Genomic DNA, 22,266 nt, shown 5'->3' with positions numbered 1-22,266 from the left:
TGAGACAGAAAGAGGAAGCAGATCAGACAGGGAAGACGCTCCCCTGAAGCAGAGGACACATAACCAAAAGCTTCCAACAGAACGGTCAAGACTACTCCTGTGTACAGCTGGAAATGTGTATTTTTAAGACATGACATGACATTCAAGGACAGTCTCCATGGTAACAGTAGCAGCACATTCCTAACACTTGTGTGTGAAACTTGAGGAAAGTGGACATGATTGCAGCATCTAATCGCTTCAGCTGACGTGCACGTGCACGCATGGTGTCTGAGAAAGGTTGATTTTTGGATTCAGTGTAAGAAAGGAATTTGTCTAAAAATACGACAACGTAAGATGATATAGCCTCCACTTAGACAATCAGCACAAGACTCTGAAAGGTAACAGCGACCTCTGGTGGTTGTTCGTGATAATTAACATTATCTACAGGCCACATTCATTCCCCTGTGCAAGTTCAGGCCTGGAAGATATATTGGCCACACTAGACTAAAACTATATTATGAATTGTATTTAGTTGATTTCCTCATTTTGTGCATGCTGGCTCACTGTCACACATTCATGGCTTACTGGGACACTTATAGAAGAGTGCCATCAAACATTTTATTGGTAACACCCTATGGTAACACCTGTGCTTTGCATAAAAAGTTAGAATGTGAACACATTTAAATTACTTAATTATCAGCTGAGTGCACAAACGTTTTGTTCGTTATTTGTTCTCATTAAGTGTAGGAGCTTTCTTTGCTAGCAGTAAAAGGTTATATAACAACAATCTCACTTACCACTATAGCCGTTCAGATAGCTACATTATAATGTTACCCGCTTGTGAGTCATCCATCTAGTTCTGCCTTAAAGGTCCCATGACATGGCCATTTCTACTGATCATAATTCCATTGTTGAGGTCTACTAGAATAGATTTACATTGTTCAATGTTCCAAACTCACATTGGTTTCTCATACAGCATCTCTGTATAGTATGTGTATTCACTCTCTGTCCTAAAGGGCTTGTTGGAGCTCCTGCCCCCCCCCCCCCCCCTCCCTATGAGCCCACTGTGCTCTGATTGGTCAGCATGCCGACTCTGTTCTGATGAGTCCACCACCGTTACAGCGGAACATCAGTGATTATGTGTTACAATGGCGTTTGTTAGCAACCAGAAAATGACACCAGTAATGACAAACAGATGAGAATGCTGCGTGGGGTCTGGGTGCCGTGTTGGCGGGACGTTGCGGGGCTCGCTGCTCCGCCCTTTGAGGCTCGAGGAGCGGACAGTGTGAGCTAGATTACTGGTGTCGTTTCCTGGTTGCTGCGTGGGGTCTGCGAGACAGCGAGACAACGAGACACCGCGGAACTCAGCCTGAGCACACACACAGCCAGGCTGTGAGTGTGTGTGTGTGCGGAGATCCGCGGAGTACCGCGACTGAGAAAAGATAAGGCTGAGTGAGTGTGTGTGTGTGAGGAGCTCGGAGCCGTTACGTCACTATGGCCAAGAAGAGAAAACTGGAAAAAGAAAAATCTCCAACGAGGCGTTCTGGGGCAGCATAGACAGGTATTTTCTGTGTTAGAGTTTTACTCGCTACAGGGTGTACTTTGAGGGTTTGTGACTTTACAGACCGTTTACATGCAGAAAAAGCTACATAACACACAAGGGGACGGGTAATAACCAGAAAAGCATGAAATGGGACCTTTAATGAAATAATTATTGCAGCGATATAGAGAACAACTAACTAACTAGCTCCCTTGTGTGGTGTTCGGGTCAAATTGACCCGATTTCCATTTTCAATGAATAAAAAAAAATATCAGGATATTTTCGTTCAACCTGAAACTCAATGGCCGGGGCTTATTTATTGTGAAGGACATGTGGAATTGTTTTTATTTTGTTCCACTTATGAAAAAATGCCCACCCGCATTTATGTCCTTCATAAGAGGTTCAGGTCAATCTGACCCGGATACAATACCAGGACAGACAGACAGAGAAAAACACACACACACACACACACACACACACACACACACACACACACACACACACACACACACACACACACACACACACACACACACACACACACACACACACACACACACACACACACACACACACACACACACACACACACACACACCGGAGGAGGGACTAAACAGAGACATAACTTCACATTACAGTGTATAGTGCAGAACTAGAATTATCTACCAGCAAAATGGCCAAAAGATATTCTGCTCAGAGAGCCTTGGAGCTAATAATGGATGAGAGTGAGTGGAATGCATTAGAGGAACACGGTGAAGTGGAACAGGAAGACATTTCTGAAGATGAGGATAATATGGAGGTAAACTCAGCATTTGACACCGAATTGGAAGATGAACTTGACTCAGAGCCAGCTGCTGGAAGACCCCCACAGCCAGCCGCTGAAGGACCCCCACAGCCAGCCGCAAGAAGACCCCCACAGCCAGCTGCTGGAAGACCCCCACAGCCAGGAGAAGAGGTGAAGACATACATGTCAAAGGACGGCAGGATTGAATGGTGTTCATCCCCAATAAGTGAGCCCACTCGCTTGTCTGCAAATATAATAAGGATGGTACCCGGGCCGACACGAATGGCAGTGACGCATGTTCATGACATCAAGTCATCATTCGAGCTTTTGATGCCAGACTCAATACAAAACATCATATTGGACATGACCAATCTTGAGGGGAGACGGGTTTTTGGGAAGGAATGGAAAGAGTTGGATATTACACATGTGCATGCATACTTTGGCATCCTTATTCTTGCAGGTGTGTATAGGTCAAGAGGGGAGTCCACTGAGAGTCTGTGGGATGCTGAAACAGGGAGAGCCATTTTCAGGGCAACAATGTCTCTTGAGACTTTTCATATTCTTTCAAGGATCGTCAGGTTTGATGACATGGAGACCAGACCTGCTAGACAACGGAGGGACAAGTTGGCAGCAATCCGCACAGTGTGGGACAAGTGGGTGCAGCGGCTTCCATCCCTCTACAACCCTGGGCCAAATGTTACTGTGGATGAACGGCTTGTGGGGTTTAGAGGCCGCTGCCCTTTCAGGCAGTATATTCCCTCCAAGCCAGCAAGGTATGGAATAAAAATCTGGGCTGCCTGCGATGCTGTATCATCCTATGCATGGAATATGCAAATGTGTACAGGGAAGCCAGAGGGAGGAGTGCCTGAGAAAAACCAGGGGGCAAGAGTGGTGCTTGACATGGTGCAGGGCCTCAGTGGCCACAATGTCACCTGCGCTAATTTTTTCACATCGCACAGCCTGGGACAAGAACTTCTCAGAAGAAAAGTCACAATGATTGGAACAGTACGAAAAAACAAGACAGAGCTTCCCCCTCATCTTCTAACGGTGAAGAAAAGGCCAGTTCATTCCTCCGACTTTGTGTTCACAGACAACACTGCCCTGGTATCCTACATACAAAAAAAGGGCAGAAATGTCATTCTCATGAGCACGTTACACAGAGATGCAAAGATCAGTGGCCGTGAGGACCGTAAGCCAGATATAATACTTGATTACAATGCCACCAAAGGAGGAGTAGATAACTTGGACAAGCTGCTGTCCTGCTACAGCTGCCAAAGAAGGACCTTGAGGTGGCCACTTGTGATATTCTACAACATGCTGGATGTCTCTGCTTACAATGCCTTTGCACTTTGGATGGCAATAAACCCAGAATGGAACCAAAAGAAGCTCCAAAGAAGACGCATTTTTCTGGAGGAGCTTGGCAAGGCACTGGTGACACCTCACATGCAGCGAAGACAACACATGCCCAGGAACCCAGCCTCTGTTGCTATATTGAGGAAGATGGTGGCAACTCCTGCTGCTACACCTGCACGGCCAACACAACCACAACCTGCAGTGCCTGAAGTAAGTAGTGTGTGTGTGTGTGTGTGTGTGTGTGTGTGTGTGTGTGTGTGTGTGTGTGTGTGTGTGTGTGTGTGTGTGTGTGTGTGTGTGTGCGTTTTTTCCAGTGTTAGGAGATGTGGTGAAAACAATTTCTGAACTAATACATATTTTACTGTTCTAGATTGCACCCTGTGCCGGCAAAAGGAAGCGCTGTGAGGTCTGTGGACCCTCAAAGGACTCCAAGACACAGACTACATGCAGCAACTGCAACAAGTACATCTGTGCTATACACACGAAGAAGTTCTGTACATCATGTGTTTCCTAAACGGACTTGCCCATTGACTCACATGATGTTCTGCAGCGTCACTTCATCAATATCTTTTTCGGATATACTGTATTTTATGAATAGTGACTGTTAATTGTTTTTATTTGCTTTGTGTTTATATCTGTTCTATGTCATTTATATGGATGTTTCATCAGCTCTGTATATTTCACAGCCAAATACTTTTGGATGTGTGGTTCTTGTGTTTCAATTGCTGTTAAATTGCTTTATTTCCTTCAGGGCTTTGATTATTATATGACAGATTAAAAATAATAAACATTAATGAAAAAATGTTTCATTTACATTTGTCCTAGAAAAGCATGAGCAAAATGTAAACCTAGTTTTTATTACAGTGTATTTTTTTTTAACATAAATTACATTTTTATCACAAAAAACGATGGACACTTCCATTGTTAAATTTGATCTAGCAAAGACTATTTTCAAAAACTAAACGTATATTTCATTTATATTGTTGGGGAATGATAGACAATATATATAAGGAATTGTGCATGTTGAATTTAATTCTGTATTTTTTTTAAACCCTGAAATATGTCCCGGGTCAATTTCACCCGAACATTACCAAAAGGTGCGAAATGTGAACATAACACAAGGGTTAAGAATATTGAAGACTTATTTTTCTTCTTCTTATATTGAAGACTTATTTTTCTTCTTATATTGAAGACTTGTTTTCACAGCAGTCATTTGACCTCACAGTAGGAAAAGCCCAGGTGAAACAAATGAGGTTAATTATGTCTCAGTTCCATCAAGTGTCCTAGTAACTAATCACAGTGAGCTAGCATCATGGTAGCTAACAAGCTCACCCTAATGTTCTTTCTAAACTTTTTAAAACAATAAATTGGTCCTGAATTTCAGCCATGTTTCTGTCTATGGCATCAGTAGTTCAAAGTTTTCAAAAATGGAATATCCCTTTACGGTGAGGCAACATTGGTTTATAACAAACAAACATTGTCTGCAAAACGATTGACATTCCTATTAGCTTACTTTGTGTTTAGTACTAATTAGCACATATTAGCATGCTAACACTAAGATAGTGGACATGCATCGTCATTCTGGGCATGTTAGCATTCTCATGTTAGCAGTTAGCTCCACTTTTAGCCTCACAGGGCCTAGCATGTCTGTAGTCTTTTTATTTAATTTGAGTCCTTTGTGTTACCTTGGATACAATGTAGTGCAGCTGAGGACACTATGTGCAGAACGTTTTTAACTGAAATGAGAACAAAGAGACTTTTCTTTTGTAACGGAGATGTTTATTTAGACAACTGAATGCATGCCAGAAAGAACCTTTGTTACAGCAGCGGTAACTTCAGCTCTCTCACTTTTCTAACTCTGAGGGAGGGACCTGAATCAGGGACACAACCAACTTTGGACTTTTAGTAGAGGACACTATCTTGACTAATTTATTGCATTGACACATTACTCCTGTCATAGGGGACAGGGGAGACAGGAGGTACCATAGTTGAGTTCTAGTTAAAGGAGTTTGGATCTTCACCAGCTTTGGCCAGAGTATTGTAGGTTGTTTTATCACTGTTTTGGCAAAAGGACAAAAGTAATTCACACCTTGCTTTAAGGGAACTTTACCTCTCACACAAAACACGTAAAGAGACGATAAAAAAGATGCACTTACTGTAGGTAGCATTCACATGCAGTATAACGTGTCTTCTCCTTCAGACTAGGTTTAACATTTTTCTCCACTATTTCTTACAGAGATTCACAGCTAAAGTTTTTCAGTTTGGGGAATTATCTTACACATAATGGATACCGGATGAACAAAGACATGTTGAATGGATTTAGGATAAAATAAAATAAAATGAAATAATCTGCTATGAAAGTCAAAAGAGACAAAATTGTGCTTATCATTGGTCGGATCTCTGTCAAATATGTAGTAATGACACAAACCCCTGTACTCATATCAACCCTTTTATCCCCAAAAAGGGATTCCTTGACACAATTTCAGCCAGTTGGTCCATCAAAGCTTCCTTAGTTCCCTCTGCCATTGTTTCTCCCAATATATTGATGAGCCAAAAATACCATAATATCAAAAATAAATGCAACCCCTTTCACAAAACAATGAGCAATAAATAATAATCAAGTGGTGTTCTTGTACTGTATATGTACTGTATATACACAGAGTTAAGTTTGTTGTATATATGTACACAAAACAACTGGCAGTCTATTTCAGACTGGGTTTTTAGCATAGCCTACAACTGGAATCCGTGCCCAGATTCTTTAAATCCCAGAAAAAGCAACAACATCATAACTTACACCGAATCCTGGAGAGCAGTAGGGATAATGCACAATGAGACTACTATGTTGCTTGTAACTGTTTGCCCCCAAAATAGAATCACTGGTCTGGAAAGGAAAGACAATATAAAAGAAAAACTTTTTAGGGAGGGTGTAAAAAAAAAAAAAAGCCTCTAGAATTCCATAAAATAACTAGCTTATTAAAACATTGATTGACGACAACATGCACAATGCTTTCCCAGCCTCGGTGGAGAAATGATGAAGCACTTTCTCTACACCGCAGCATGACTTTGCAGTTTTTGCTTGTATTAATGCTTCTATTGGTTTTTAAACAACATAAGGGACCACTGGTGCAACCCTTTCCCTTTTCTCCTTTAAGGGTGCTGTTGCATGTCTTCACTCCAAAGATGGAAGGCTCTTTCTCCTCAAACAGTTTTCCAAAATAAGAGTTTTTAATCCATTCCATGAACACTCATCTTGCAGGTCACATGCTCTGGCAGTGAGGACAGTGGATCATTTCTGCTTCCATAAAAGTCTGTGTATCTATAAATGTCTCCACAACTGTCCTCTCAGCATAGTAAGTCCCTCTGCGTATGAACAAACACCTCACTAAACATTTTTGTCCCAGTCTTATTTTAGTAGCTTATGTACAGGAGGTTGAAGTGTCTGCCAGGCAGTATCCCAGGCAACCAGCCATATCTTCACACATTTACAGTATGCATTCCAGTTTTCAGTCCTCTGTTAGTCTTTGTCCATTTCATTTGTGTCTTTAAATTGGAGTGTGTTGTTGTAACATGATGGCAGCTCTTGTATTTCTACTTTTCTAAGAGTGTGAGCTGCTGTTTTCTTATTGGTTTTGCTGTCATGGCGAGGTCACTGAATCATACATTGGACACACAATCTATAGAATGTGTGTGTGTGTGTGTGTTATGTGTGGATGCATGGGTTTGTGCTTGTGTGTGTAGATCTGGTTGCATGTGTGCATCTCTGTGCTTTTTTCCCCTCAGACGCTACGTGGGGGTCTTTGAAGCTCGTGGGTCCTCCTGTTGCGTCCCTTCTTATTTTCCTGCATCCTTCTCCACTTGGCCGTTTGATGGCTGCCCGCCCGAGACCCCCCCGAAGCCGGGGTCCCCTTCTGTCCATTTTGCGTCCTCGAATTGTTCTTTGGTGCCTGGCCAATCAACGTACCCAGATTTGGTTGAGTTTTCTGGGTAGGCTGACCTTGTGTTGGCACGTCGACAGTTGGATCATCACCCTTAGGCCATGGCCCCCTCTGTGGGGGACTGGCTTGCTGCTTCTGGGCATTTGGCGCCAAAGCTTTAGGCCGTGCCGCCGGGTTAGAGGCGCCTGTGCTGTCGGTTTTACCCTTAGTGTTGCCGTTTGGCGTCTTCACCCTCTTCTGTTTGCGCTCTTTCTTCCAGACTCGATCACAAAACTCCTCCACGCTGTTGAGGTCTGGGTGGTCCAAGAGAGACAGGAAATCTCGATACCACAGCCTGTGCTTGGGAGAGTGACCTCCCCCGTCTCCCGCGCTGGAAAGCCCGGGCAGGATGTCACCCAGTTTCTGAGCGGGGATGACCTGGAGGTTGAGGCGCAGCAGGGGCTGGATGAAGCCGTGTTCCACAGCCTGGCAGTGGTAGATACCTGAGTCCGACTGGGTCAGGCTGCGTATGAGCAAACCCTGGTCTGTATGGAGAACCCGGTCATCGAGCTTGATCTGGAAAAAGAGAGAATAAGCCAGAGGAATGAATTAATAGGGAGAAATTAGAACAAACAGACAACAGCAAAGCACAAAAGTCCTTGATCTGAGTGTGAGTAAACAGGGGTCATACATTTTTCTTTGATTTTGATAAAAGATCAAATGATTGCTGAAGCCAGAGGTGAAAGAAGTACTCAGATCTTGTACTTAATTTAGTCAAATTTGCATTCAAAATATAATCTAAATCTACTTAAAGTACCAAGTAGTATTCATTCTGCAGATTGGTCCATTTCAGAATAATATATATGATATGTTTTATAATGATTGATCATGAAAGTGTTATCAAAGCTGGTAAAGGTGCAGCTAGTTTGAATGACTTTGTATACTGCAGGGTAGCTTGTGAATTTACTCCAGGTGGAACTAAAGTCTGATTTAACACTTGATTATATTTCACATCATTAATCCACATCTGTGAAGTAACTAAAGGTATTACATACATGTAGTGGAGTGAAAGTACACAATTCACCTCTGAAATGTAGTGGGGTAGAAGTACAAAATTGTACGTAACTTCAGTACTTGAGTACATCTACTTAGTTACTTGACACCACTGGCCAAAGCCATGGAAGTAAAGTGTTTTTCTAATGAAATAATAACCTATTAAACTGTGGTCTGTGTCTGATAAGCCTAAAATAATCATGGATCTATTACTCAAACTGGACTTCCTGGATTTAAATTCAACCCTGCACCCAATAACCCACGGAACGAATGCCCCGTTAAACAAAAACAGCCACAGCAGAAACTCAGGCCAAATTAAATGGATAAAGCATGGGGTCAAAAGTAAATCTAAACATCCACACCCCTAGGTTATCACCTTTTCTAGATCACTAAGTTTAAAGGTCAAAGAGTTCAGAGATCCTTACAAGATAACACAGGGAACTGATTTTTGCAGAGAGATGATGTTTTGTTTGCAGCAATTGAATTATCCCACTAATTCAATTAAGTTAGAGTTCAAATGTGTGACTTTTGCAATCATCCAGCTGCATTTGAATCAGCGATAACGTGAACACACCTCGTGCTTGCGCTCGTCGTTGGGCTTCTGCAGCTGCCAGTAGATGAGCGCTCTCTGAGACTTGGGGCTGCACTCCAGGAACATGCTGCTGTTCTCCACACCGTACACACTCCTGTCCTCCATGCCGCCTAAGCCGGCTGTGTCTTCTGCTCAAACAAACACACACAGGTTAGGGGAACGTGTGTAGCAAGAAGAGGAGAGAGCGTACTATATGTGTTCGTGTGGAGTCATTACCATGATGCTGGAGATCCGAGCACTGCGAGAGAGGGTCTCCGTTTCTGATGTCCTGTCGTCTGGTTCGCCTGGGGGAAACCACAGAGAAAGTTAATGGCTGTAGAGCAGGGGTGTCAAACAGATGGGGTGACTTTGCAAAGTGTAAAAATGACATTAACTGCATTTTGTATGTATACATTTTCTACATTTACAAGGCGGGGGGATAACTTAATCCTCTTCCTTAATGGTTTCCACTTTGTGGTGGTGGTCAGGATTACTACACAGATGTAGAAATGACTGTAAAATAATTTTTAGATATTGAAAAGTTGTTTTGATCATGAAGTAAAATTATATAAAACTATATTGTTTAGTTCCAGATACCGGTGACAACATTTGTCTGCCTTTGTAGATACACTGTGATCTGTAAGTTGTAATGCACATGTGTAAATGATAACGTGGGGCAATAAATTGCAATAATTGCACTTATTTTTTTCTAGATATGTCAGGTTGTTCATAATAGTTTGTAAAAAGATAGTTCATTAAATGTGAACATTTGTTGTTATTTATTTGTTATTATGCTAGGATTTTACTGGTCAGGCCCACTTGAGATGAAATCTGGCTGTATGTGGCCCTGAACTAAATGAGTTGGGCCCCCCTGCTGTAGAGGGTGTACTGGTAATTTAAGCAACACATGTTCAACAGAATAGACCAGAAATGCATGTTCTGTTCTCTGTACTGTTTAATTTCAACCACTAGGGGGCAATGTTACACAATACTTTTTCAGCTTCACTGGAGACTGGGTATTCGTTGAACCTTTACCCCACTGTTAAATCACACGAGTGGAAAAAAGTAAAGCCTGGCAGAATTTTACGAAACATAAACCTGCCGAGCAATGAAACAGCGTGCCTCATTGCGTTCCGATGAGCCGTTATTATGAAACACATAACACATTGTTTCGCCCTTGAAAAGCCTCGTAAAAGCAGACCCACTCTCTGTCCCCTCGATATTAAAGTCCACCGTGTCATTCGGCTTTTTTTTACTACCTGACAGCGAGGAGTTTTCATAGCCTGGCTTTGCAGAGTAACTGCGAATGTTCCTGTTCCTAATTGTCATGGTCATGTTTAAAATCTCTGACAGGCCCTGTAAAAATCAAAGTGAGGTGAGGTGGGGTAAGCCAAAGGTGAGGGGAAGGGATTGAAAGAAGAAAATAAAGCAGAGGAAGATGTGACAAAGAAACAGATGCAGAACGGTCAGCACGTGTTTGAATTCATCAAATATGCCCACTAACATCCTTCTGTGTCCCAGATAACAATCCTGTCTTTTTCGTCTGGTTCTCATTCTGCGAGGGAAAATATTTGCAGCGTGGAGGAGAGGAGCCGATCCTGGCCTTAACCACGGGGTGTGCCACCTCTTCTGTAACCCTGCCAAGCTGGAGTATACCCACTGGCCTACTTCTGCTGGTGTGAGAAGTTCTGGATGAATGAGATGCAGTGGTGCAGTGGTGCGTGTGTGTGTGTGTGTGTGTGTGTGTGTGTGTGTGTGTGTGTGTGTGTGTGTGTGTGTGTGTGTGTGTGTGTGTGTGTGTGTGTGTGTGTGTGTGTGTGTGTGTGTGTGTGTGTGTGTGTGTGTGTGTGTGTGTGTGTGTGTGTGTGTGTGTGTGTGTGTGTGTGTGTGTGTGTGTGTGTGTGTGTGTGTGAGGGCTGTGGTGGTCAGCCTAATCCCACTGGCTACGGCAAAGGGTAATTTGAGGGTGTGTGTGTTCATACCTCCTGGCTTCAGGGTGAAGCGGTCAGACAGCTCCTGTTGGCTATAATTTAGTGTGTGTGTGTCAGCTTGGGTGGATGTATATTCGTCAGTGTGTGTGTGTGTGTGTGTACATCTCGGCTGTAGGGCGAGGGATCACAGCTCAGAACAACTGTTACTGGCAGAAGTTACAACCCAGGATGTTGGATTGTACCTCTTGGAATGCACACTGAGTATTTAATCACTGTATTTTGTGCCCGTGTATTATTCCGACTGCAGATTACTTCCATGTTTAGATGTTTTGGCACTTACTGTGTACTTTTTTTTTTTTTGAATCACATCACTTGCAAATAGGCCGGTGTCGGTCGCGGTCTACAGAAACAAGGTTGTATACTGATATGCCCTTGAGCAACGCATTTAAAGCCATTTACAACAGCGGACTGCAGGTGCACTGATAACTCCCAGGTGCATGACGGAATTATTACAAAGGCAGGATGTGGCTGAAAAGCATGCAGGCTCAGCAAACCCCTCGGAGGATAAATAGAGGTCAAAGATGTGCGTGCGTGCTCCTACCTCTTGGCGGTCGGAAAGTATCTGGAGCACTCGCTGCCGTCCCAGGCGCAGTAAGGGTCTCTGGCCAGGCAGCACTCGGCACAAGCTTTCCCATACACCTCGCAACGGTGTAAAGACATCTGTGATACACCCAGGCCAGAGCCGAGGTACAGCTGTTGCTGTGGGAGAGAAAGACAGAGCGACGATGTAAAAATGAAGTATTCCTGTGAGGCTCAGTTGGAAAAGGTTTGTAAAAGGAAGTAGGTTGAGGGTTTGGCCCTCAGTAGGCACATTTATTCTCATATCTCAGTGTTTGCCTAAAGGCCCAGAAGCTCTCACTTCTAGCCCTGTCAACAGCTTCTGGATAAATTATTATGTGCTGGAAAAAAGTCTTTACCTGCTTGGTCGACAGCTCCATGGCAGTAATGGGAGTCGGCTCCTGCTCAAAACAAACATAGCACAGCTGCTTTAGTACCACATCTATGGACACGGTGTGTGTTTCTATACTGTAAGGCATCAGCGTCATAAACTGCTGTTAACACTTCATATTTATGGTCTTACCCTAAAGACAGTCATCTCCTCCAGAACCACCTCTTCCAGGTCGTGCCAGCTCTCTCTGGGGATTGTCACCACCTTCAGCACTGTGCCCATGTCTGAAAAAGATATACCATTCATATTATTATAATCATTTGTCAAAAATCGACATTTAAACCGGCCTTCACATGAACAGCGGTAAAATCACTGCTTGAAGTGGGAGAAAAAAGTGCCAATACACTTTTATTTACATATTAACAGGCGTATCAGTAAACCATTATTACATTGAATAACAAGTCTCTCTCAGTGTGCTCCAAGTTGAATTACAGTATACTGCCATTTATTGAAAATAGCAATACAATATCTATAAGTGGAGCTGAACCCCTTCACAACTTAAATCAAATAGTGTAGTATGAAAATAATAGAACTACTAGAGTAGATCACTTTGAGCACGTTGTGAAAAATGCAAATGAAAGCGGACATCATAGGACAAACTGTGAAATTGTGTACCTGTCCCGATGAACATGACGTCGTACTGTCCGTCCTCGGCCTCCACTCTGTCCACCACCAGCTGGGAGAACTGGTAGTCCACGTCTGTCCGCACCATGATGGGACGCCCGCCTATCGGGTGCACCGGGTTGTACATGGCCGGGTGTCCCCTGGCGAAGGTGATGACATCATCAGGGAGGTCCTTGGTGGAGTCGAACCCTCCAAATGTCTTGCTGGGGCACTGAGGGTATGACCAGAAGGTTAGTTTAAATGATGGCACTGAAGAAATCACTTTATTTGAGGACTATTGTTAATGTGGAGACTCACAGTGCCAGGGCGGGGGTAAGGCACCCTCCCTTGGAAAGGCACCCACTGGTAGTTGGGTCCATCTCTGTGTGCGTAGGATCCTAGGAAAACCCTCCTGATGTCGGCCATGTTGTACATGCACACTGCTGAGCCCTTAAAGATGTTACTGTGGAGAAAGGGAGAGAAACGTAGAAGGGATGAGACCAAAAAAAAGAGTTCAAGGATGAAGAGAGGGAGAGGGCGGTGAAAGATGACAGAGACATAAATGATCGGTCACAAGACAGGGATTAGGAGCTTGTGAAATACTGAAGAAAGACAACAAAATGACCCTTCATCGCACAAAGACAGAGCAGAGCAGGGTTGTCATTACCTAAGTATACGAACGACAGACTGGAACTTCTCCCTGATTGCTTCTAGCCTCTTGAGAACAGACAGGAATGTGGGCACACCACCAACAAAGCAGGAGACCTGGTTCACAGCATACTTGAAATCCTCTCCGATATTTAGCTCTCGCTTCAGCCAGATGGTCGGATTTTACTTTCACTTGCCAGACAAGGTCCAAAGCAGGCAATGTCAATCATTCACGCAAAAAGGACGACATTTGATTTCAATTGAAACAATGTCCCGGGTCATCCAGAAGACAGCAATCTGAGCCGTGATTCATCAAAGTGTTGGGCGTTTTACTGGAATATTCCAAGAGATATTTCGTAAAAGAGTCATTTGAATATTCCTGGAGCTGTTTTTTTGCGCACCATGAAGTCCATTAACCTCTGACCACATGTAACCAGATTGGTTTCACATTTTTAAAGACTTGTCATTTTTTGCTTGTAGGTTACATGTGGAAAAATTAAGTTCATTAATCAGCTTTTTGTCACTTTTTACAGATGGCAGATTTGAATTTGGACAGCCAGTCTCTTGCATGAGCGAGAAACCAAATTCTTCAATAAGATTCGGGACGTCCTTTGTCTTTCTGACTGCAATGGGAAGTTGTATCAGACTAATTAGGGATGTGGCTGGCATACACGCAGCCCACAGTACTCACCAAAGCACGGAAGATGAATGGATTAGCATTTGAAAATGTTAATTACAGCGAAATTCAATTAAGTCCAGGGGCAAAATAAAAACCACTCCAATACCCATGCTTTTAGAAGAAGAGCGAACATGTGTTTGTGCAGATACCCACAGTTTGAGACAGAGGAAATTCAGTTAACCCCACAAGAATGCACACGCACACACACACACACACACACACACACACACACACACACACACACACACACACACACACACACACACACACACACACACACACACACACACACACACACACACACACACACACACACACACACACACACACACACACACACACACACAAATCTGTCAGTGGCAGCTTCTTTGTGCCTCATTAAGCAGTGATATTAAAAGCCGGTCCCTCGGAATCTCTGCCCTATTCATCTCTGAAAAGCGGCCACTTAGAAAACCAATCAAACCACTCTAATTCCTCAATGCCCTATAATTGAATTTTAAAGCGTGTATGTGTGTGTGTGTGTGTGTGTGTGAGTACAGGCACACATTTGGGTGAGAAGGTGTGCACCCACCAGAGACCTTTTGCCTCGAATACATTTCTGAGAAGCCATACGGGGCTGGTGATGCAAGGCGCCCGTCGGTATGCGTCTTATCATTAGCAGTGATTGATGGTGAAGTGTTTGTCCTCTTTTCAAAGCAGTTTGGAGACACTACCGGACACAAAATCCCCCCCCCCCTCCTCCTTCCCAAATGCAAATTCATCATCATCATGATAAGTGCTGCCATCTGTGCCATTTCAACTCACTTATCTGCGTCGCCCCATGCCTTTACCTCTCCGTATGCTTCAATAGAGCCCCACCCGGCCTTGGAGAAAAACCCCATTGAATGCTGGGGCGAGAGACGTGCGTTCCTGCTGAGTGAATATCATGTTTCTCTCGCTCCCTCCTGCTCTATAATCTGATTTCCCTACAAGCCTCTGCCAAGGTTTCAGTGAAACAGGGGGACAGGTAGGGAGGAACAGGGGGAATCGGCTTAAAGTAATATCCATTCTGAGATGTGGGGAGGGGAACCATGTGAGGGGCAAGCTACCATAAGACACCTGTAAGTGGATTACGAGACGGGGAGCGCTGTCTGGGAATTTGACGCAGGCACGCCTGGCCGCTCGCATCCTGCCATGTCATTTGGATGGTTAGGAAATTACAGATAAAAGGACGGAATAAAATATTTGAAAAGGAATAATCCCTGAAAGGAAATATGAAGCTTGTGTACTTTCCGAATACCCTGGAAATAACCTGTCAAGAACGGTTGCCCGTTGAATTTGTATCAGCTCCTTGTGATCTCCTAGCAACTAATCAACAAAACAAATATGATACTACGAGCGTCTTTCAAGCTGTTTGAGAATGTGAGTCTTTGCACGCACATTTTGAAGTCAGACAACAAAAGATCTGTACCTGGATGTGGTGAATACGGCGTAGATAACCGGATTCTTCGGGTCCTTGGAGCTCATTAGAAACACGTCCTCTGAAAATACAAAGCAAGAATGAGTGAAGGTGATGTTTATTAGCAGCATTTAAAAGAGAGTGTGTCAAGCTTACTTTCAAAAAATAAAGAATACACACTTACGTAGCTCATCAAAGTGTGTATCGATGCCGTTGACCCCCGGCACTGAACACATTAGCCGGGCTTTAAGGAAAGTGGTCCACTTGTTAACAAGACTCCTGTGGCCCCCCATGTCATTCTGTAGGGCACAAATACAAAGAACTAAATACATTTTTGCTAAATCTGATACACACATGTAGTGATTTTCTCTTCAACCATGCAGTTATGTTAAAATATATTTCCATTGTTTCGGATTCAACTGTGATTAGGGTTTTGTATGTGTGTGTTGTTACCTTACACAGTTGTCCTATCCTGGCCATGGTAGCTTTGCCCGTGTGCTCTCCGTCCATGGCGTTCTCTTTGAAAAACAGGAAGACCTTGTCGTCTTCAGGGTTGTCACTCTCTGGGATCAAGTGAACACCTACAAACCTGGGGTCTGGAGGGGAAAAGGGGAAATGAATAAAGCCCAGAAACAACACTGCAGGCAGTCAAAAGTGCATACATGTGTTCATTCACACTTTGAAGCATACAAAAACGTACACAAACTAATGTTTTACGATCCAACCTCCGCCCCGATGACAATCCCTTCACCCCTATTTTACACCTCCGAAACCAAATCCCCCGTGATATTCTCCAGTCACGGCTCAGTAATAACAGCCATTCACTTTACACCCTGGTGTTACAGTATCTGACTTTACCCCAAGTGAGTGCTCCAAGCCCAAATCCCACATAACCCCTTTCTCTGGGCCACATCCTCCAAAACACACATGGCTCTGATTGTCCCCGGTAACACTTGAATAAATGTATCTCGACTTTAAGCACGAGAGGAAATCAAAGCTAAAGTGGCCAGCCGAGGCCTTAGGGCCGGGACATCTTCTGACAGAGGGACGGGGAGAAAGTGGCCGCAGTCACTGAGGCGTCGTCACGCGTAAAACGAGCCTGTGTCTGAAAGCTCGGGGGGGTTAGCTGTTAAGAAACAAGCAGTGCCATGTTTCGCCTGCATGGCCGTTTAGGATATAAAGTAACTGTGAAAAAGACCAGTGTGGCCAAAGTGGGAAGCAGATTTATAAGCGCCGTGCGGCTGCGAGACCTCTGTATGAATCATGCGTACCACCACACAAACCTCATTGCTGTTTTGTGAATATGTGCTATTAAATCTACACATTCATAAATCCAATCTTACGTGCCCTCGCATACAAAAACAGGCTGAACCATTGAGGTCATAACATTTATTACATTTAATTCCCAACAAAAGGCCACTGTATTCAGTCGCGCTTCAATCCAACCTGAATGTTGAATGAGATGTGTAAATAAATTGCCTGAATAAAGACTAACAAAGCCAAAGCTACCATTTAACCCTGAATCCTTTCCAGATATAGCTGCTGTTGAGGATTAATTCCCAATTTTATTTCTAGTTACATTTGAGTACCATGTAACCATGTTGATAAAGGCTTAATAGAATATCCCCAACCCGGTAATCCATGCAATTACAATCCCCCCTTTGTGGGGAAGGAGTTTTGCCGAGTCGAATGGATACAATCCCCCGAGTATTTGTTTGAACACGGTGAAAGATCGATGGGGATTAACGCTCCAACAACGGCTTCTCCTTTTTAAATCGCTCTTTATGAATATGTCACCGCAATCAGCACTGGAAAGAACGGTGTTTGTGATTTTTTCGATGGTGGTGGGGGAGGGGGGTGGGGGGGTGAGGGTTGAAGGGAACGGAGTGGAATTCGACTCCACTACAGGAAAACAGCTGAGAGCGGATTAGTTCTGTGGGAAAGAGGCGGAAAAAAAGGATGGCACAGCTTGAGGGGAAAGTTCAAACTGACCTTTTGTGGCTCCCTAAGTCCTCTGCGGTGCCGAAAGATAGACTGAACGGTCAATGACCCTCACTGCCGCGCTAATCTTACCAGCACAGGCACATCCAGTGACTCTGTGAATGGGCTCTGATATCAGATTTCTGCACAAGAATGGGAATGGCTGGAGACGTGATCATTTAATGCTCCAATGTCCATTGAAAGGCTCAATGGACTTCTTTATCCAAAACTGACCAATGACAAGGGTTTACTTCAACCATGTATCAAAACATTGAGGTTTATTTGGACAGCAATGTGTCCAATTTTACTATATGAGTATGTGAGTTTCCAAAATGTGTTTTATCCATCTTTTTGTCTGACCAGTATAAGCTTCATCTGTAAGCTTATAGATAGAAATAGCCTCTTAAAACCCAGGAAATGCAACATATTTGAGTAGACCCTGTTTTTTGTGCAACTTGATCAAATTAAGTTGCACAAAAAACAGGTTTTCTCGGGACTCGGGAGTATAACTTAGTTATTTGTGACCATTTCACTTGCTAATAAAAAACATTTTTACCATTCAGCCATCTTGAATCATGCTGCTCTGTTCTGATTGGATGTTGATCTCCAAGAGTACGGAAAATAGCGAAGTCCCTTCCCATGAAATCTGCAGATGTGCCAGAGTACAGCTCTCCATCTGCCAGTGAAGAAAATGCAGTTATGAATAAAGGGTCTGATGTGAACATGTACTTCCTGGAACTAATCTAGGCTGAAACCCAACTCACCGATCAAAAGCGAGGCTGACAGCATTTTGGGGTCATAGGGGCTTTTCCCGCGGCCATTCTCGAAATGCGAGGACAGTCGAAAGAGGTTATCCTGTGGAGGAAAGGGTCAAAGTTCAAAATGAGGCCAGTGAAAGTCGCATTGACCCTGGTTAAGAAAGTACATTTATAGCCTGTGTTTCAAATTACAGCAACATCTCATTTTAGAACACTCTGTTTGGGATTGGGTTTTTGCCAGGCTTGGTCAATAATATGTTATTTTACACCACAGTTGTGCAACCACAAAGAATGATGAGGAATAAAGTAGGATCATGCAGCAGTGTCTTTGAATAGTCACAAAAGAAAGACCCAATATCTCATGTTTCTACAAATCAATAACTGACAACAGTTCTATAAACTCAAGTGAACTCACGCCGGGTCTTCTATACTCAAAACCTGCATGGTGCAGGCAGTCTTTCACCTCACTATTGTGGGGCTGCAGAACCCATGCCGGTACATTGATTAACCCGGAGGCCTTTATCAAGATGACTGATTAAACTTTTATAGGGGAGAGGTTGTTTCATTTCCACCAGCTGAAGTCGAACCATGTAGTGACCACTTTTTCTTTCCACTTCTACATAAAAGAAAACATTGACGAGAAGATAATCAATGAAGGGAATGGCTACTGCTGTGCTTGACAGAAAATGGTGTGTGTCTGTTTGTGTGTTTGTGTGTCCAGCCAGTGTGGTTGCTTGCTTACATTCTTTTAAGGGAAAATACTTTCTGTCATTACACTGAAAAAACTGAAACGTTGACTAATGAAGTGTATTATGTCAAAACATTTCACATAACTGTATTAAGTTAGTCAAAAGCAATAATATTAGGTTGAACCTAATATTCTTTATTTAAACCTACTATTATTGCTTTCAACTAAAACAGATATGTGAAATCTGTTGATACAATATATTTAATTAAAATCAACGTTTCAGTTATTTCAGTGTAGTTTATTGTAGCTTTTCTGTCACATTTCACGACAGATTAACCCTAACACCCAATTGAGAACTAAATGACATAAGCATTGATATTACATTTGAAACACCAATAGCATATGGTGAAACCACATCAATGCACCCATTGGATTACCTCAGCCCTCTTGCCCATTTCCAGAAAAGAACAGATGGGGTGGAAGGCTCCTGTACCGCAGATGTACAGGTGGGTCTGGTTGAAGGGCTGGAGGACCCGGATGAAGTTAGAACACTCCTTCTGGAAAAGAAAGGAGACGTGGCAGATCAAAACCACAAATTTCATGAAGTGAAATATACATCTGGCAAAGAAATTTTAAATACATGATGTGACCAGTCTCTGTTTATGTAGAAATGTAACCAGTATTATATATTTATGGCCTCACAAAGCATGTGAAACTAAGAGATTATAAGCATTAACCTCCAAAAAGCCTCCTACATGTCATAAAGTTTGAATTAAGTTTGATCCTTTATGAAAATAGCGTTGACACTTTTAATAGAGAAAGGCGTGATTGACTTGAAAATGGAGAGTAATAGGAAGCAGAGAATAATGGAGAGAAGAGAAAAGCTCTGTTGGAACTCCCTTTAAAGCGGGGAATTTCCAGTTGGATTTGAAATGAGAAACTGAGTCTCCTTCAAGGAAATCCCACCTGTATCTCAAATCAGGCAAAATGTAGCTCAGATCTTTAATGATCCATATGTTTGAATTTACCTAGGGGGTTTGGGTTGGCTCTCCAGCACATGTTGATAGTCCCAGTGGTGTGAGACTGTTTATTAGAGTGCTAATCAACGGGATTGGTTAATGTAGGAAGGTTATTAGCAGCCTCGAGGAGTTGATTTGGGCACATGTGTTTAGGAGATTAGTCTGGGGTTTTCCTTATTATATACATGCTGAATGTCCACCTAACACATAAGTAGACATTGGCTCGGGGATTTGGAAACGCAGCACACATCACATCGCATGCAGACAGATAAATGACCTTTTAACACATGCATGCTTCAGGCTACTAAATCTCACCGACATTTCATTTTCGCTGATGTCTCTCTTATGAGACATAAATGGATCTGAAGCTGCACTGAGATCAGGTTGGAATGAAAATGATTTCAAACACCAAATTAACTTGAATCACACACTGCACCGCTTCCTTGGTAACTGGCTTAGTCAAATTCATAGTCACTGCATAGCTAGCAGCCTGTTAGCTTACCCATGCATAGGATGACATGACAGGGAAACAACACAAGAAAGAATCCCACACAAAAACCCACAGTAAAAACACAATCAGTTTTTTTCACTATTCCTATAGGAAAGTTATAGGAGCTATAGACAGACTGCTATACATTTGGTCAAAGCTAAGCTAGCAGTTTTTCCCATGTCTATATAGCGAGCTATGCTAACAGGTTGCCAGAAACAGTACAGCCTCAAATTGAACCTAAAGACATGAGAGTGGTGTTAATCTTAGTGTCCAACTTTCAAATAAGCATATTTTCCAAAATGTCTTTATGTCTCAAAACTGTTTGTTGAATATGAAATTTGATTTGAATGTAAAGTCTAAATATTAACATGTTGTAATACAAAACTGTAGCATGCTAGTGGTTTACAACTGACTTTAGGGTTTATTCGAGCATTCGACACCTTTAGATCATTAACCCACTACCCCTCACAACATTTCCACAATTTATCCACAGGACCTTTGCCAAGTTCTCAGAGGAAGACTAAACTTTTCTTGTGGCTGACCTCAACTGTGTACGTCTCTGCGACTGTGTGACTTAATGACTTTACCCTCTGCAAGTTCTACGGTGGAACAGAGGGAGCACATGTGCCCCCACATCCTTCTCACGACCCTATTATATGCATTTCACCAACTCATATGATACCCCCCCCCCTCACCCAATGTCAGCTCTGTTGAGGATTTGACATGGCTGTCTGCAACTTTGCCTCATTAGCTATGTGGTAGGTAGGTTGCGCATAAACACTGACGTACGTAAGTTATGCAAGTCACTCAAACATGCCGCTCTGTCCTGCCCCCCAGGTGAAAAATAGTTTCCCTGATCACAAACCATGTCATTATGTGAAAACCACAATACCCACAGAGGATAAATTAGTCATAATTGGATGAAACCAATGACTCTTTCTTGACAGTGTATTGATGCTGATTTTCCATGGGAGAGAAGGGTGGACACATTTGTGTGTGGTTTGTATTTATTTGGATAAATTAAGTGGATTTTGAGATTAGGTCCCAAAGTTAATATTGTAAATGCATTGGAAGCATTTGTGTTTGTCCTTTAATATGTGTAATAGCTGGAAATGATTTTGGAAATGACATCAGGCACTTCTACAAATATGTGATCCACACTCCAGGATGTGAACACTTTATTAGTTGAATCAAATGCAACAACCTGGGCCATGTTACACACTCATCCTGCCAGAGAGAATGATACAGCCATCAGGCATTTTGGAGGGGGGCAGCTGTTACATTTGTTAAGCGGCTATAAATTGTGGTTAGAAGAAATGCATCACTTTGGGGAGCTCTGAATGCTTTAGTAATGTCCTAATCAAGGCCTCTCCATTCTGCACTACTTCTCTGCTCTCACCGCCTCATTTTCAAGGGTAAACATTTTCACAGCATGCAAATACCTCATCATTGTGCTTTGTGTGATTTTGTGCTGCCAGAAAAAAAAGTATTTTTTCCACAGAGCGAGCGAAGGTGTAGCGTTGCTTGTGTAGTTGCGACTGTGTGTTTGGGCGAGAATCCCACAAAGCTGGCGGCGTGTTGGACCCGAGAAAAACCTCTGTGATTTGAAATGAGTATGTAATTCTGGATTATCCAAAAATCCCTGCAGCCGCTGCACTCCGGACTCATCCAGCCATGAAATTAAGATCAGATACAAGCACACAGAGAGCCTATCCAAACAGCAACACAGAGATAACACACACTAACACCATCACGCACGCAAACAATGCTGGTGGCATATACTGTAGTATGTGTTCAGCAAACTCCTGCACATGTGAGCTAACGTGCTG

At 43.0% G+C, this 22,266-nt stretch overlaps 2 protein-coding genes across 3 annotated transcripts in view; one reads left to right on the top strand and one right to left on the bottom strand.

Annotated features, from left to right (window-relative positions):
• The first annotated feature begins 2,192 nt into the window (after positions 1 to 2,192).
• Positions 2,193 to 4,170, top strand: LOC117484850 (piggyBac transposable element-derived protein 4-like). Its single transcript, XM_034133287.1, has 2 exons — positions 2,193 to 3,866; positions 4,027 to 4,170. The coding sequence occupies exons 1-2, from the start codon at positions 2,193 to 2,195 to the stop codon at positions 4,168 to 4,170; spliced, it is 1,818 nt and encodes a 605-aa protein (XP_033989178.1).
• Positions 4,171 to 5,413: 1,243 nt separating this feature from the next.
• The window catches only part of sema3aa (sema domain, immunoglobulin domain (Ig), short basic domain, secreted, (semaphorin) 3Aa), a 33,280-nt gene continuing 16,427 nt past the window's right edge, over positions 5,414 to 22,266 (bottom strand). The window contains exons 4-17 of one of the 2 annotated variants that reach the window (XM_034133471.1): positions 19,366 to 19,482; positions 18,247 to 18,337; positions 18,039 to 18,158; positions 15,956 to 16,098; positions 15,687 to 15,801; positions 15,515 to 15,584; positions 13,056 to 13,200; positions 12,750 to 12,969; positions 12,267 to 12,358; positions 12,103 to 12,144; positions 11,727 to 11,884; positions 9,432 to 9,499; positions 9,198 to 9,343; positions 5,414 to 8,146 (exon numbers count right to left, since the gene is read on the bottom strand). In XM_034133471.1, coding sequence (XP_033989362.1) covers positions 7,433 to 8,146; positions 9,198 to 9,343; positions 9,432 to 9,499; positions 11,727 to 11,884; positions 12,103 to 12,144; positions 12,267 to 12,358; positions 12,750 to 12,969; positions 13,056 to 13,200; positions 15,515 to 15,584; positions 15,687 to 15,801; positions 15,956 to 16,098; positions 18,039 to 18,158; positions 18,247 to 18,337; positions 19,366 to 19,482 — 2,241 coding nt within the window. In that variant the 3' untranslated portion in view covers positions 5,414 to 7,432. Of the gene's footprint in view, positions 8,147 to 9,197; positions 9,344 to 9,431; positions 9,500 to 11,726; positions 11,885 to 12,102; positions 12,145 to 12,266; positions 12,359 to 12,749; positions 12,970 to 13,055; positions 13,201 to 15,514; positions 15,585 to 15,686; positions 15,802 to 15,955; positions 16,099 to 18,038; positions 18,159 to 18,246; positions 18,338 to 19,365; positions 19,486 to 22,266 lie in introns of both variants that reach the window. The other variant, XM_034133470.1, reaches the window with a different exon arrangement.

Source organism: Trematomus bernacchii, unplaced genomic scaffold, assembly GCF_902827165.1.
Source record: "Trematomus bernacchii unplaced genomic scaffold, fTreBer1.1, whole genome shotgun sequence".
NCBI classification, from domain to species: domain Eukaryota; kingdom Metazoa; phylum Chordata; class Actinopteri; order Perciformes; family Nototheniidae; genus Trematomus; species Trematomus bernacchii.
The sequence above is the reverse complement of the archived record's forward strand: the minus strand, read 5'-3'. Positions and strand labels throughout refer to the sequence as shown.

Excerpts from the sequence above, each read along its gene's own strand:
- LOC117484850 (XM_034133287.1), top strand. The coding sequence starts at position 2,193 with ATGGCCAAAAGATATTCTGCTCAGAGAGCCTTGGAGCTAATAATGGAT. Across the intron at positions 3,867-4,026 it reads CACAACCTGCAGTGCCTGAA|ATTGCACCCTGTGCCGGCAA; the intron begins GTAAGTAGTGTG and ends TTACTGTTCTAG.